The following is a 13,364-nucleotide window of genomic DNA, read 5'->3' as shown; positions in this document are numbered from 1 at the left end:
GCACGGAGCGGGGGCTCAGGCGGGGAGCTCTCCCCGGATAGAGTGGTGGGGAGGACTTTAGACTCGATCCTCAGGGCAGTGGGCTTCCTGAAGGCTCTGGCAGGGCTGCCAGGCCCCTGTGGCAGCTGCACCATGTGGAAGAGTGCGGGGAGGGGGAGGTGCAGGGCGAGTGCGGCAGATCAGGGAGGTTTTGCCAAAGGAGTCGGGGTCAGGACAGGTGAGGTGGGCGTGCAGGTGGGGAGACCTTTGAGAGGCGAGCCTTGGGGGTTTCACAACAAGGGGGTGAGGGTGGTGGGGAAGGGGAGGGTTGGAAGGCGACACCTGGTGACACCTGTTCCAGGCCTGGCAAACGGGTGGCCGTGGAGGGATGGAGGTGCCGCTCAAGGACATGGGCGGAGTGGCAAACCCTTGAGGAAGGCACGGGAATTTGCGGGGTCTGCTGCTTTTGGATCCCTGTGGGCGTCCAACGGGCTCCCCAAGGCTGCTCGTCTCATCAGAGGCGGCACACGAGCGCCCAGAAAACAGATGTTTCTCTGAGCCGAAGCAGCTTGTTAGCAAGGGCTGCTACCGACAAGGGTAGCCCGTGCCCCCAACCCTGGCCTGCTCCTTCCCAGGCCCTGTGATGACTGGCTGGCTAGGGATCCAGTTCCCGGGGCCCCCTCTCTGCAGGTGCTGTGACTCCAACTGGGGGGCGGACAGTGGCGGGAGCCCCACCCCTCCCACGTGCCCGCTGACCAGGTAGTCTTCGGGTTCCAAGAAGTGGCCCGCGCCGCAGCTTACCTGTGTAGGGGGACTCCTCTCAAGCTCATCTCCCTCACGAGGTGGACGTGGGGTGGGAGGCGGGGAGCTTGGAATCTGGCCGGAGCGCTGGCCTGCCACCGCTGAGGGCCAGGGGCCCCCTCTCCTCGCTGCACCCGCACCAGGAGAGGCATGGCCTGAGCTTTCTAAAGACCACAGTCCCAGCCGGAAGAAATGAGACAGACCCGGAGCTAGACCTTAGCTTCGGAATGTGACAATTTATTTGGGGGGGGGGGGCAAAAGAGGCTTTCTGTGCCCCCTTCCTGGCATTGATACGATATTGAAGAGCAGCAGAACGAAACATACAAGACAAAGTAATCAGCACAGACGCCCCTCCCCCGGCCCAGAAACAACCGAACCCGGCACACAGAACCAAAAGCCACACCCAACACAAGGCGTCTTCTCCACCTGCAACCTTTGGGAGAGGGGCCTGTGGCCTGGGGACCCAGCCCCACGCTGAGGCGGCGTCCCCATCTCCGGTCTCCCGCTCACCCTACTAGTTTCCTGTCTTGAACCACTGGAGGCAAAGTTTAGCCAGCTGGGAGCTGGATGGTTGAACCACAGACGAAGGCAACGACACTTCATTTTTAAAATGAGAGAGAGAAAAAAGAGACAGTGCCCCTCCCCAAATATAGAGCTATATATGTATATTATATATATAGAAATCATTCGTGCGCAATTCATTAAATGAGCTTTTCAAAACTTAAAAAAAATTATAAGATACATTTCTTTAGGCCTTTGTGTTTTTAAATTAAAACCAACAACAAGAAGTCTCCATCTCTACTCCGCCCTACAGCAGGGGGAAGACCCAGAACCCTTGGTTCCTTCTACTGTGGCCTCTTGCAAGGGGGTCCCTCGTCAGACCCCCAGCCCCCCTCTGCCTAGCCAGAGCTCTGCGCACAGTAGGCGCTCAGTCACTGTTGGAGTGGGGTGCTGACTCCTTCAAGGCGGGATGGGGGGACCCCACAGGCCTGGGAAGTGGGTGCCTCAGTCTGCACCCAGCCTGTCCCCCCTATTTTGGAGTCTTGGTGACTATCAGCAAGACAGGGTCAGGCTGGGGACACCCCCTCTCCTAGTTTTAGCCCCTAATTCTGGGCTTTCTGAATCTGAGAGGAGATGCAGACAGAGACAAAACAAAAACCTTTAAACACTTTTCTTTCTTTCTTTTCTCAAAAGTGATTCCTTAAACCATACAAGCCCTCAAGAGGCTGCCTTGGGCTAGTGCATGGGAGCCTGGAAGTGGAACTGACCAGGCGGGTTCCACTGTCCAGCGTGGGCCAAGTGCAAAAAAAACCAAAAAAAAAAAACCAAACCAAAAACAACCAACAAAACCCCCAAAGGCAGAAAAGGCGGTGCGTCCACTTGGGTCCACCCAGAGGCTAGAAAGGCTGGTGGCAGCCCAGCTCCCCGAGCTAACGGTTTCCTCCTCTGGGCTGACTCCTCACCCGGGACCGCCTGGCTCAGGGGTACCCCCTGGCTTTGCAGTGGCTCCAAGGCCCAGGTCCCCACCTTTTAAAGAGGCTTCCCCCAAAAGGCCAGAGCAGCTGGGCTCTTCGCTCCAGTGAAGCAGCTTTGCCTCTCAGAGCCCCAGTTTCCTGGTCTTGTAAGTGGGGTAACCCCTCCCACTCTGCCGTCTCACACTGAGGTTGGGGACTTGATCATCACCTCTTTCCAGAGCAGACGAAGGCTGAAGCCCATTTTGACCCTGACCACTTTGCAGGGTGAGAATGAAACGGGACTGTGGGAGGCTGGAGGCCCCAGTGCCAGCAACCTCGACCGCCACCTAATCTTCAGCAGCTGCCTGGACACCAGCAGTGCTTCATGAAAAAGCTGTGTCGCCCAATACACCCATTTCACAGAAGGGCAAACTGAGGATCCGGGAGGGGAATGAGACAGGAATGGGTCCCAACTTCCCACCTCAAACCAGAGACACCAGACCTCATCTGTTTCCTATGACATGGGAGTGGGGAGAGGGTGGCATCAGGGGGAGATGACCCCAGCCACTACTGAACATGGGAGAAGATCCGGCTTTGAGGGGTATTTCACATATAAAAATAAAGCAAACCAGACTGCAACTTCTGCTTGGTAATAGGCAAACGGAAAAGCAGCAATGGGGGAGGAAGGGCCCATGGGAGGCTGATCCGTGCAAGCGTGTGCTGGGGGGCTGTGGGACCCCGCTCAGAGCCACCCTGGGAGAGAGGTAAGGAGGGCTCCGCTTGCGCTTGACCAGGTGCCCACTCAGGCCCTCAGGGGAGCTGCCCACCTGGGAGCAGTGTGCATGCGTGCCTCTGCATGGGCTGGGGCAGGGCTGCACAGCTGGGGGTCAAGGGCAGCACCCTCCCTGTGAAAAGGGGCAGGTACTCCCTCTCCCTACAGCTACCCCCAACCCCTCTGATCACCACCTAATACTCTCCCAGAGTCCATAGCTCCTGTCTTCCTGAAGCTTTGCATCCCCTACCTGGCCAGGGAAGCTCGGGGGTGTCTTGGTCATTGGGGCGATGGGGAGGGAGATTCCCCCACGGGGTGGCGGTGGAGGGACCATATGGCCCACCCAACAGGCTGGCAAAGGAATGGAGGAAGGCAAGGAACCCAACTGTACCTACTCACCAGCCTTCCTGGAGAGTCACCAACGATGGGTCCCGGTGATGGTGGGACCCCTGTTGACTCTTACGTCCCCTAATCTCAGCTCTATTTGCCTGGCCCCTGCAGCTTCTGGCAAGTTCCCTTGGGATCAGGAGTCATCCTTCCCCTCAAGCGGGGACAGGTGTGGAGTCTGGGCCCAGCGCAGGAGGGAGGGCTTACCTTGCCTCGGGCCACGGAAGGAGGGCAGTTGCTGTGCCTGGGAGCCTCCCAGCTGGGCCTGGGCCTCTATCCACGTTCCTAACATTGCCGCCTCACCTGTGCAATCACTGCGTTACTAGTTTTTCTTTAAATATCTCTTTCTCCCCACCCCCCCCAAACCCCATAGGAATCCCACAATATTTTTTTCTATTTCTTTTTTTTCCCCTCTTTTTTTGTGTTTTTTTTTTCTGTTTTTTGCAAAACTAATTCTTTCACTTTCCTGTCATAAAATCACCTCTTAAAACACAACTTCTTTACAAAAAAGGTCACGAATGACACGGACTCTCAGGAAAACACATTTCTATGGTCTCTGGAAACACCTGTAACTGGCACCCAGGTGGACACTCACCTGGGGTGGGGGTTGGGGGGGAAATCCCCTCTAGGGACAGAGGAGAAATACCAGCCCTTATTTGGGGGGAAGCCAATTGGCACTTGGACGGCCACAGAGCCAACACAAAGGGTGGGGGGGGGGGGGTCCAGGAGCACCAGTGCCCCAAACCCTGTGACGGCCCCTGTTCTACATCCTGGGACGGGGAGGGTTAGGGGCCCTGCCACAATCCCTGGCGGGGAGATTCGGAAGAAACAGTCCTCCCGTGCTTAGGACCAAGGCGTTTGTTTCTGAACTGGAATTCCCTTTCTGCCATCATGGCTCTCAGCCCACACACCAGGAAACCACCTTGAGCCACGTGCAAGGACCCGCCACTCACGGCAAACTGAGTCCGGGCAGCGCCTCAGGGCTGGCCAGCAGGGCTGTCTCCCCTGCCCACCAGACCCCTGGTCCCGCACGTGCCCGCTCTCCTGAAGGACACAGGCCCCCTCTTCCGTTCCCCCCGCTTCGGCCACCCTGCCCTCCCAGTGCCCAGCCTAAAACTGGGGTTTTGGTCTCTGCCACTGGCATGGACACCTCAGCTCCCTGGCAGCAGAGGAAGGAGAAGCTGCCCAGGGTACCAGAGGCTTTGAGCTGCTTCAGGCCGGCTGGGCTGTGAGAAAGCCTGGGCGGTCAGAAGCAAGAGAGAGGGGGCCGGAGACCCTCGGAACGGTGTCCAGGCTTCCTACTCCCCCCGAACACCCAGGAGGAAGAGGAAGCTTGCGACGGGGGTCTCCCCTCTGCTTCGGTCCCCACCATGCCACGTCTGACCGCCCCAAAGGAGAAGGGCGTGGGATGCGTGTCCCCAGCACACGCGGGCTGGGAGGATCGGCCTCCACAGCAAACTCCTCAGACCTCGGCCAGGTCCCAGGCCCGGCTGATGGCAAGGGAGGGTTCCAGGCCTTCGATCCGACGACCTTACTGTGAGGAACCCTAAAGGGCGCAGCCTCGAGAGCCGGGCCCAGGGGCCAACACACACACACACACACACACACACACACACACGGATCCACGCAGACCCGCCCAGGACGGCATGCGCAAACGGAAGTCCGCGCAGCAGGCTCTTGTAGCACCTTTGGTCGAGAACTGAGGGGCCTTTAGATGCTGGGAGGCCGTGGCAGGTGAGGTCCGTGCCAGTCCCTCCCGCCTCTGAGCGCGGGATGAGGAAAGAGATGGGTGGGTGGGGCCCACGGGGGCCTGCTTGGGTCTCGTCCGAAAGTGGGCCCTGCTCCTGCCGCCCTCGTGGGTGTGGGGGGGGAGGGGCCAAGGCCGCCTTCACCTCAACCTCTGTCCGGGCTTTCCCATCCCTGCCCCTCCTTCCCAGGCATCTGGAGGAAGGAAAGGGACGGTGCCCATGCTGGGAAGGGGTCCCCAGCAGCTGCCAGGTTAGCACCGAGAAATCAGATGCTGTGCGCGAGAGCTGGAAGCAAGCTGGGGAGAGATGGGATGTGGAGGGGGCAGCTGAACCCCGAGTTCCGGGGCTCCTCAGGAGCCACCCAGCAGGCCCCACCGTGCTTGGGCAGGGAGGGGGCCAAGAGACAAGAGGGAGGACTTCCCAGTGTCCTGGCCCCACCCTAGCCCCACCCCGTTCCAGGACCGCCCCTCCCACTGGGCTTCAGGGGGCTCCAACTGCCCAGCCCCATCCCGGGGTCAACACCGAGCCATTTGAAACAAGCAAAGCACAGGCAGGGTTGTCTGAGGGCGGGGGCAGGGGCGGGAGCAAGAGTAAGACTTTGGGCAGGAGGGCCCCCCAAACCCCCCTCCTTGGTGGAGCCCCTCACTTGCTCTGCCCACTGCTGCCACCCCCCACTGCGGCGCCTGCGACCCCAGCAGCCACCTTCTCGAAATCCTCAGGGTTGCAGAATTCCTTGATAGTGACCGTCAGGAGATTGCTGGTGACATCGGTGACGACCACGTTGGAGCAGGGTGACATCTCAGGGCGCCAGCCTCCAGCCTCGGGCTCTGAGGCGGCGCCGGCAGGCTGAGGGGCCGCGGGAAGGGCCTGGCTGGCAGCCGCAGTGCCGTCGGGAGGCGCCCGCTTGCTGGTGGCCGCCGCCTCGGGAGGGATGGACAGGTCAAGCACCTCGGGCTCCCGCCAGTCGGGGGCAGATGGACTCGTGGTCTCGGGGAGCAGCTTGGGGGGCACGTCATCCGGGTCGGAGGAGGACTGCGGGGTCGGCGAAGGGCAGCCGGAGGAGCTGGAGCTGCGGGCGTCGTACGGGGCACTGGGAGCTGCCAGGAGCAGCCCCTGGCCAGGGGAGGCGGCGATGTCGGCCTTGGTGGCTGGCGGGGGCGTCAGAGGGCCGGGCGGGGGCTTGTTGTACATCGCGAAAGCGCCGAACTTCATGTGGCGGATCTGCGTGCGCAGGACGCTCTCGCTGAACTTCTTGCTCTTGCCGATGACGCGGTTCCGTGAGGGGACTTTGGGGCGGGCAAGGGCCCCGGCCCCCTGCCCGGCGCCGCCTCCGCCCGTGCCCTTGTCGATCACCTTCAGGTTCAGGATGATGCGGTTCCGCTTGGGCTCCCGCGGCTTGACCTTGCGGTTGATGATGCGCACAGTCTCAGAGAAGGGTGAGATGGGCGGGCGCAGGCCGGGGCTGCCCCCCTGGGGGTCTGGGCGGGGCAGGGGGCGGCGGGACATGCGGTGGCAGCGGCGGATGTCCTTCTTGAGCCGGTGCACGGCAGCGCTGGAATGCAGCTTGGGCGAGGAGGCGCTGGCGGTCGGCTTGACCGAGAAATGCACATCACTGATGCGGAGGGCCTCCGCCTGGGCCCGCGCCTGTGGGACAGAGGGAGGCAGTGGCTGAGGGTTCGCCGCCCGCTGACCTCCTCTGGACACCCCTGCACCAGCCACCCACAAGTATGGTCTCAAGTAACCACCCTGAGAGCACTTAAGAAATCAGTGATGCTCGTGACCTTGCCTTAGCGATAAAAGGAAAACAGGTTCAGACGGTGATACAAAGTGTGGAAGGTTGGAGAGCGTCAGACCCTCATCCAGGCCCAACTCCAAGACTAACTTTCCAAGTTTGGCCGTGGGTCTGTGGGACAGACAGACGGGTCGGTGGCTGCCCTTGCTGACAGAGGAGTGTCAATAGCCAGGACACTGCACGGAAAGAAGCCCCTGATCAACGCCCCCCCCGCCCCCAGCCGGGAGGATCCCAGCCCAGTGCTCCTCCATGGACTAATTTTTGGTGGCAGAAAGGCGAGGGCGACCCCTCCCACCTTCACCCCATACCCCAGCCCTCCGGACCTATTAGCAGATGCCCTGAGCTCCTTTTCTGCCTCTGAACAGGAGGCACCTCCAGCTCATCATCAGCTCTGGGACAGACCTTGGCCCCTCCTCCTCACTCCCAGCACCCCCCCGCCGCCACCACTTCCCCTCCTGGGTCTGATTCATCTGACTGCCCAGGGTCTGGCTCAGGGCCTGGGTCTGAGCAAATTGGTGCCAACAGACTCCGAAGCCAGCACCTAAAGCCTGGTTGGCATCCACCCCAGGTAGACATGGGTTTGGTGGGCATGGACTAAGAGGTGGGATCAGCCACTTCATATTCTGTGCCAAGATGGCCTGGGGACAGGATGGCTGAGCAGAAGTCTGTGGGGAGCAAGGGATACTGTCCCAGGCTCCTGGGCCCAGCTGTACACACTCCCAGGGGTGAAATCTATAAAGCCCCGCCAGGGCCCTGCAGCAGCTCACCTTCTGTCTCATGGAAGATGCGAGGGTGTGTGTGTGGGGTGTGTGTGTGTGTGTGTGTGTGTGTGTGTGTGTGTGGCAGGGCCCTCAGAGACTCCAGGTCTAGGGCAAGAGACTCACAAGGTTATGTAAGCCATCCTCCATGACCAGTCCTTCCTTCACTGAGAAAGTACCGATGAGTTACGTGCCAGCTGCTTAGGGCTACGACTGTGACCACACACGGCTTCTACCCCTAGGGGGCTGTGCTCCACGCAGGAGACAAGTGACAGGCAATTAGGGTGCAGGGTGATTCAATACAACAGAGAAGTACAGGGTCCAGAGGAGCACAGATTAGGTCCCAGTTGTGGAGAATGAAGCCTAAGTAGTAAAACCCTGGTCCTTCCTGAGCTGACTGTGCCCCAGGTAGCCTGCTGAAGGGGCCCTGCTGAGACAAATGGTGGAGGCAGAGAGAGCCCAGCGATGAGAGGATGGAGTGGCCAAGGGACTGAAAGCAACGGCTGGACAGAGTGTAGAGATGGAGGACCAGTCTGTGTTCTATACAGATACCCTGGTTCCTGGTGGGAAGAGGGACCATTAGGTGGTGACTGCCTCCAGCCAGGTGAGCTAGGGGTGGCTGAGAGGAAGAACACATTCCCATCGTCAGTCTTTGAGCTCCCCAAGAGTGGGATCTGTGGTTTAGGGTCTCTCCACCTCCCATCCCCACAGTGCTGGATGCTTGACCAGTACCTGGGAGGTAGCCTGTACACCTCTCAGACAAGACTAGACTGTATTTGACCACAACCCCCAGAAGAGGTGTTTGTGGACTTACATGCTGAATCAGCGAGGATGTCATTTAGAATGTAGGAGAGGCACACTTTACTGCCACATGGTCCTCCCAGCCCTGCTGGGGGTTTCCTGGGGTGGCTTAGTTAACCATCCCTCCAGCCACTAGGTGGCAGCACACGTGGGCCCGATCTACCCTGTGCCAGGGCTGCCAGCTCCTCCTGCCCCGAGCCAGTGGAGCCAGGGACTGGTTCCCTCACACCCCTTCCCAGACAAAGGCAGGGGAAAGCCAGCCTTCCCTTGGTATGGCAACAAGGGCTTTTTGCAGGTTCGTCCCCCATGGAGTTTAGGGGATTCCCCACTCTGATCCCCAGGGGTTGGTGGTTATTCTCTCTGCATGCTGTCTGAGCGGAACCTCTGTAAGTATGGTTCTGCCGGAGTCCAGCAGTGATGCATGGCCCCTGGGGACTGGCAAAGAGCGCAGGCAAGGCAAACACCAGATCCAGGATGAAACCCCGGCTTAGTGGGCCTCCTCTGACCACAGTGTATGTTACCTGGTTAGCACAATGCCTGGCACACAGCAAGCACTCGAAGAATACTAGACTATCCAAGGGGCGGGGCAGGTGCTTATGAGCAGTCATCTTTTCTAATGTATGGTTTCCAGCCTTTCTACAAAACTATTTCTTACTTTATAATGTCTAAACATTATTAGTATTTTTTAAAACGGGCTGGTTCACCCTTCCTCCTCCTCTCTTCTCCCCAGGTTGAGAATTCTTTGAAGGTGGGACCTGGGTCTGCCTGTGGATTAAAACTGGTACCACAGCCCAAGGCATTTATTGCACTCTGACTGTGTGACAGGCATGGCTCTGAGGGGTTGGCATGTACTATACATAGATAACGTGGAAGGTTAAAGACCTGGACTCTACCACTCACTCTCTGTGACCACGGGCACGTTATTTAACCTCTCTGGCCTCAGTTTTTCTATCTACAAAATGGGGATAATGCAACCTACCTCAGGGGCTCCTGTTCTCTTCAGAATAGTTCCCTGCGGAAAGTGAGTGCTATCTGAGTGTAATATGTTTACTATACACACTTGGCCTCTTGGTGACCCACAGAGCAATGGGTTCAGACCAAGCTGATCTCCATCACCCCTTGCAAATATCTCTCTCTCTCATGCTATCTGTTTTTAAGGTCCAGATCAAGGTTCTCTCATCTGCCTCAGCATCCCCTGCCCCACCAACTCTACAGCCTTCATAGTTTCCTTTTTGTGTGTGTATGTGTGTGTGTCCACCTTGCTCCCTTAACCTGACGTGCACTCTCTGAGGGACAGGGTTAAGAAAAGGAGACATGATGAAGCCAGGAAGCTGGGTGGCGGGAGCTCAGGTAAATCCCCTCCCCTCCCTGGGCCTTGATCTTCTCATCTGCAAAATAGGGATAATATTCCCTACTTCATGGGATTGTTGAGAGATTTAAAGGAGATAATCCATGTGGGGGTCAGCACTGTGTTAGGCCCATAGCCAGCTCAGGAGATACAGCTATTAAAAAAGAAAAGCATTTTGTGAATCAATGCTCATGGTCATTACTCACTTCCCCGCTAGAGGGCACTCCAGCTGCACTGAGACGCTGTCACACAGCCCACTGGCCCTCCAGCTGCTCTGCCCCATCCCTCCGAAGAAGCGTCAAGAGTTAAGGTTACTCCATAGATCCCCTAAGATGTGTGTAATTTGGCGACAAGGGTCACAGAAATATGTAATTCTGGAAACCATTATTTCTTTCACTTCTGCACAGTTCTTTTGGGGGGTGGGGAGCTGGAGAGCCCCCCCAAATTGGGCTTTGAGCCTTTAGGACAAATTGGAGATTCTGAGTTCTGCATTGTGCACAGCCTCTTTTCTGCAGAGTCCTGCCTGCCCTTCCCGTGCCAACTGCCACAAAGTCACAGGCTGTCGGGGTGGGAAGGGGCCCTGAGACAACCTTAGCACTAGTGGGGGGGGGGACTATGGTTGCCCACGGAGGCCCTCCTGCAGCCTTGCCTGCCACCTTGGGTCATCTCACCTTCCCTTCCCAGACTCTGTTCTTTCTCACTAAAAAAAATAAAATAAACACCAAAAAACCTCTAAGATGGCTTCCTCTGGAGCTAGGTCGCCCTCCCTTGCCGAGGCTAACGTGCCCTGCTTTTACTCTCCCACTCTCCATCCTCGTTAGAGCCTCCAGAGACAGCCAGAAGTGGGCAAAACTGAGAACCAGTGGCCCAGCCTGGGTGATAAAACTCAAAGTGAAGTGATTTAAGGTCAAATTCAAGTTAGATCCCTCTGTCAGGAGGGGAGGCATACAGAACAAATCCTGAGTGAGGGAAGCTGCGGGCAGGGAGGCAGGTGCCCCCCACCCAAAGCCTCTCCCTGTTCCCCACGATGAGGGAGACCAAATTCACCCTCCCCCGGGTTCTAATTCCAGGCAGAGCCCTACCAGCTCAAGGCTGGGGGAGATGAGGGCTCTCACGTGCAGAAGCCACCCCTCCCTGCCACCCCCTCAGATGGGCACCCCACCTGCCTCACCCATCCCCTTCCTGTTGGCCTCCCCAGACCCTGGTTTTGTCAGCGAGGATTATCCTTCCCCCTTGTCCCCATTCCCAGGCCCCTCTTGCTGAAGCTGGAGCTGGCCAGGGCCTGCTGCCAGGGGCTCTTCGGGGGCTCACAACCACCCCTTGCCCAGCTGGGGCCCCTCTGGAAAGACCCGCCCGCCTGGGCGGCCGCGGATCTGTCCCTCCCCTGCAGGCCCCGTGTTGCGCCCGGGCTGGGGGCCCGAGAGGGGCCTGCTGGGGCTGGGCCAGGTTACCTTCAGGAGGAAAGTTTTGGGTTTGGGTCCCCTCTTCTTGGGCCCATACAGCTCACGCTCCCTCTCCCTGCGGCCGAGAAACGCCAGAGGTTAAAAAGAGCCCCTTCCTGGGCCCCACTCCGCGCTGCCCTCCCCGGCTCTCCCGCTTCCCCGCGCGGCGCCCCAACCGAGCCTCAGCCCCGCCGCCCCTGCCAGCTTCCCAAACTCACTTCTGCTCGAAGGCTGCAATGAGCCGCGAGTCCAGGATGTTCTCCTCCGGCTCCCAAGTGCTGTACCTGCCGAGTTACGCATGCACAAAATAAAAAAGAAAACGAGGGAGCCAGAGACACATGCCAGGGAGCAAATGTGCGCACCCTCCAAGGGAAAAAAAAAGGCCCCGGTGTGCGCTGCCTCCCTTCCCCCCTCACCCCTGGATCCCGTGACACTCACTTGATGGCCCACCCCTTCCATTTCACCAGGTACTCGATGCGTCCCTGAAAAACAGAGAAGGAAAAAAGGGGGGAGTGGGGGTGGGGAAGATGCGGGGACGCGAGGAGGCGGCTGCGCGGGGGTGGGCGAGAAAGCCCGGGTTAGCGGGACCGCTTCGCCCCGATGGCCCGCGGATCTGGGGACCGGCTGCGGGGCTAGGCGTCCCGCCCTGGGAGGCGGCTAACCTTTCGGATCCGCCGTTTGATGATGGATTCGGCCGCGAAGACCCGCTCGCCCACTGCAGACAGCTCCATCTTGCTCAGCGGCACCCACAGCCCATAATACTCCCTGCTCCCGCGGCCGGTGCTGCACCGCTCGCGCACGCGCCACAGCGCCCAGGCTCGGCGGGCGGGAGCGCGGCGGGGCGCGCGCTCGCGTTCCAGCTGCGGGCCATCACGTGACCCTCTGGGCTGGCGCGCCGTTGCCAGGACCTTCTCCTCCCCCGGGGCGGTTGCTAGGGAAAGTGAGCGCACGCGGGGCGGGGGCGCGCGCTGGTTCTTAAAGGGGCCTAGCCTGGTTGGGGGAAGCGGGCCCGGAGGCCGGGAGGGAGATGCTTGGCCTGCGCGAAGCCGGGCTGGGGGCGGTGCAATCTTACAAACACTTTCTCATTCCCCTCTGCATCTTCTCGGCCCCCGCGAGCTGACAACTTCTCCCTCTGAATCCTGCCTTGCAAGTCTCTCCCGGCCCCGGGCGGGGAAGGGCAGTGGAGTCTCTGCAGCCGCTGCTCATCCTTCCAGCAGAAGTTTGCAAACAGTTAAATATGATACAGCAGAAATGCATTTGCTGTTGCCTGGCCAGGCCCTGCGGGAATTTCTTTAAAACATTGCCCCCCACCCCACCCCTTATCCATTATTTATGTATTCGTGGGAGTGTGGTTTTGTAACCAGTTCAGATGAATTAAAACAAAAACGCCACCGCAGGAAAGGGTGGGGGAGGCAGTGAATGGGGCCGAGGAAGGCCGGGGTGATCCTTTGCATCTGTTTTTCTGCCGGGGTCTTGGGCGGCACCTGCCCTCGCCCGGGAGGTCGGGTGAAGACGCAGCGAGGAAGATGTGGCCGTGGGGAGGTTCGGAAGAGAGAGGCCGCGGGGTGACAACGAACTCCCCACATACCAGATTGGGCCCGAAGCGGGTCATCCTTGGGTCATTCGGCAGAAGCCGCCCTCGCGGTCACGTCTGTATGTTTTCTAATTCCCAGGCCCCGTGCCGCGTCACCCTCCTGCCCCCTACAGTTCCTCTAATGGTTCCGCCATTGCTCACGGGGAGACCAGAGCCCAGCTTCCTATTTGGGGAGGGGCTGGGAGACCTAGGCTGTCTTGGAAGGGACGCAAAGTAGCCCTGCCACACAAAACGCTCCATTTCTTTTATTTTGTATTATTTAAACTTTATTTTTTTTTAAATCACACCAACAGTCCTGTACTTTGTAAATTTTTTTAAAAGTAGGAAAAAAAGCAACCGTCTGTAATCTCCATCAAACCGTTAACCTCTTCACGGATTTTCTTGCAGCCTCTGTCCTATGCCTATATAAACACACACATATATGCACATATATACACTGTATATAGATGATATAGATATATTTAAATTCTTTCTTTTTAGCAAAATGG

At 58.6% G+C, this 13,364-nt stretch overlaps 1 protein-coding gene across 2 annotated transcripts; it reads right to left on the bottom strand.

The window, feature by feature from the left end:
* Nucleotides 1-5,783: 5,783 nt before the first annotated feature.
* Nucleotides 5,784-12,013, bottom strand: CBX6 (chromobox 6). Of its 2 annotated transcripts, none has more exons than XM_065887556.1 (5): nucleotides 11,945-12,013; nucleotides 11,721-11,764; nucleotides 11,501-11,566; nucleotides 11,292-11,358; nucleotides 5,784-6,785 (listed from the first exon to the last, which is right to left on the bottom strand). In XM_065887556.1, exons 1-5 carry the CDS (start codon nucleotides 12,011-12,013, stop codon nucleotides 5,784-5,786), a joined length of 1,248 nt encoding a protein of 415 aa, XP_065743628.1. The 2 variants fall into 2 exon arrangements, with proteins under 2 accessions (XP_065743628.1, XP_065743629.1); XM_065887557.1 differs by having other exon boundaries at nucleotides 5,784-6,731.
* Nucleotides 12,014-13,364: the final 1,351 nt, after the last annotated feature.

Source organism: Phocoena phocoena, chromosome 11 (genome assembly GCF_963924675.1).
Source record: "Phocoena phocoena chromosome 11, mPhoPho1.1, whole genome shotgun sequence".
Lineage (NCBI taxonomy): Eukaryota > Metazoa > Chordata > Mammalia > Artiodactyla > Phocoenidae > Phocoena > Phocoena phocoena.
The sequence above is the reverse complement of the archived record's forward strand: the minus strand, read 5'-3'. Positions and strand labels throughout refer to the sequence as shown.

What these genes read in the sequence shown, in the direction of transcription:
- CBX6 (XM_065887556.1), bottom strand. Translation starts at nt 12,013, where the DNA reads ATGGAGCTGTCTGCAGTGGGCGAGCGGGTCTTCGCGGCCGAATCCATC. An exon ending in TGGAAGGGGTGGGCCATCAA is followed by an intron (nt 11,567 to 11,720) that starts GTGAGTGTCACG and finishes GTAACTCGGCAG; the next exon opens with GTACAGCACTTGGGAGCCGG. An exon ending in CCAAAACTTTCCTCCTGAAG is followed by an intron (nt 6,786 to 11,291) that starts GTAACCTGGCCC and finishes TCTGTCCCACAG; the next exon opens with GCGCGGGCCCAGGCGGAGGC.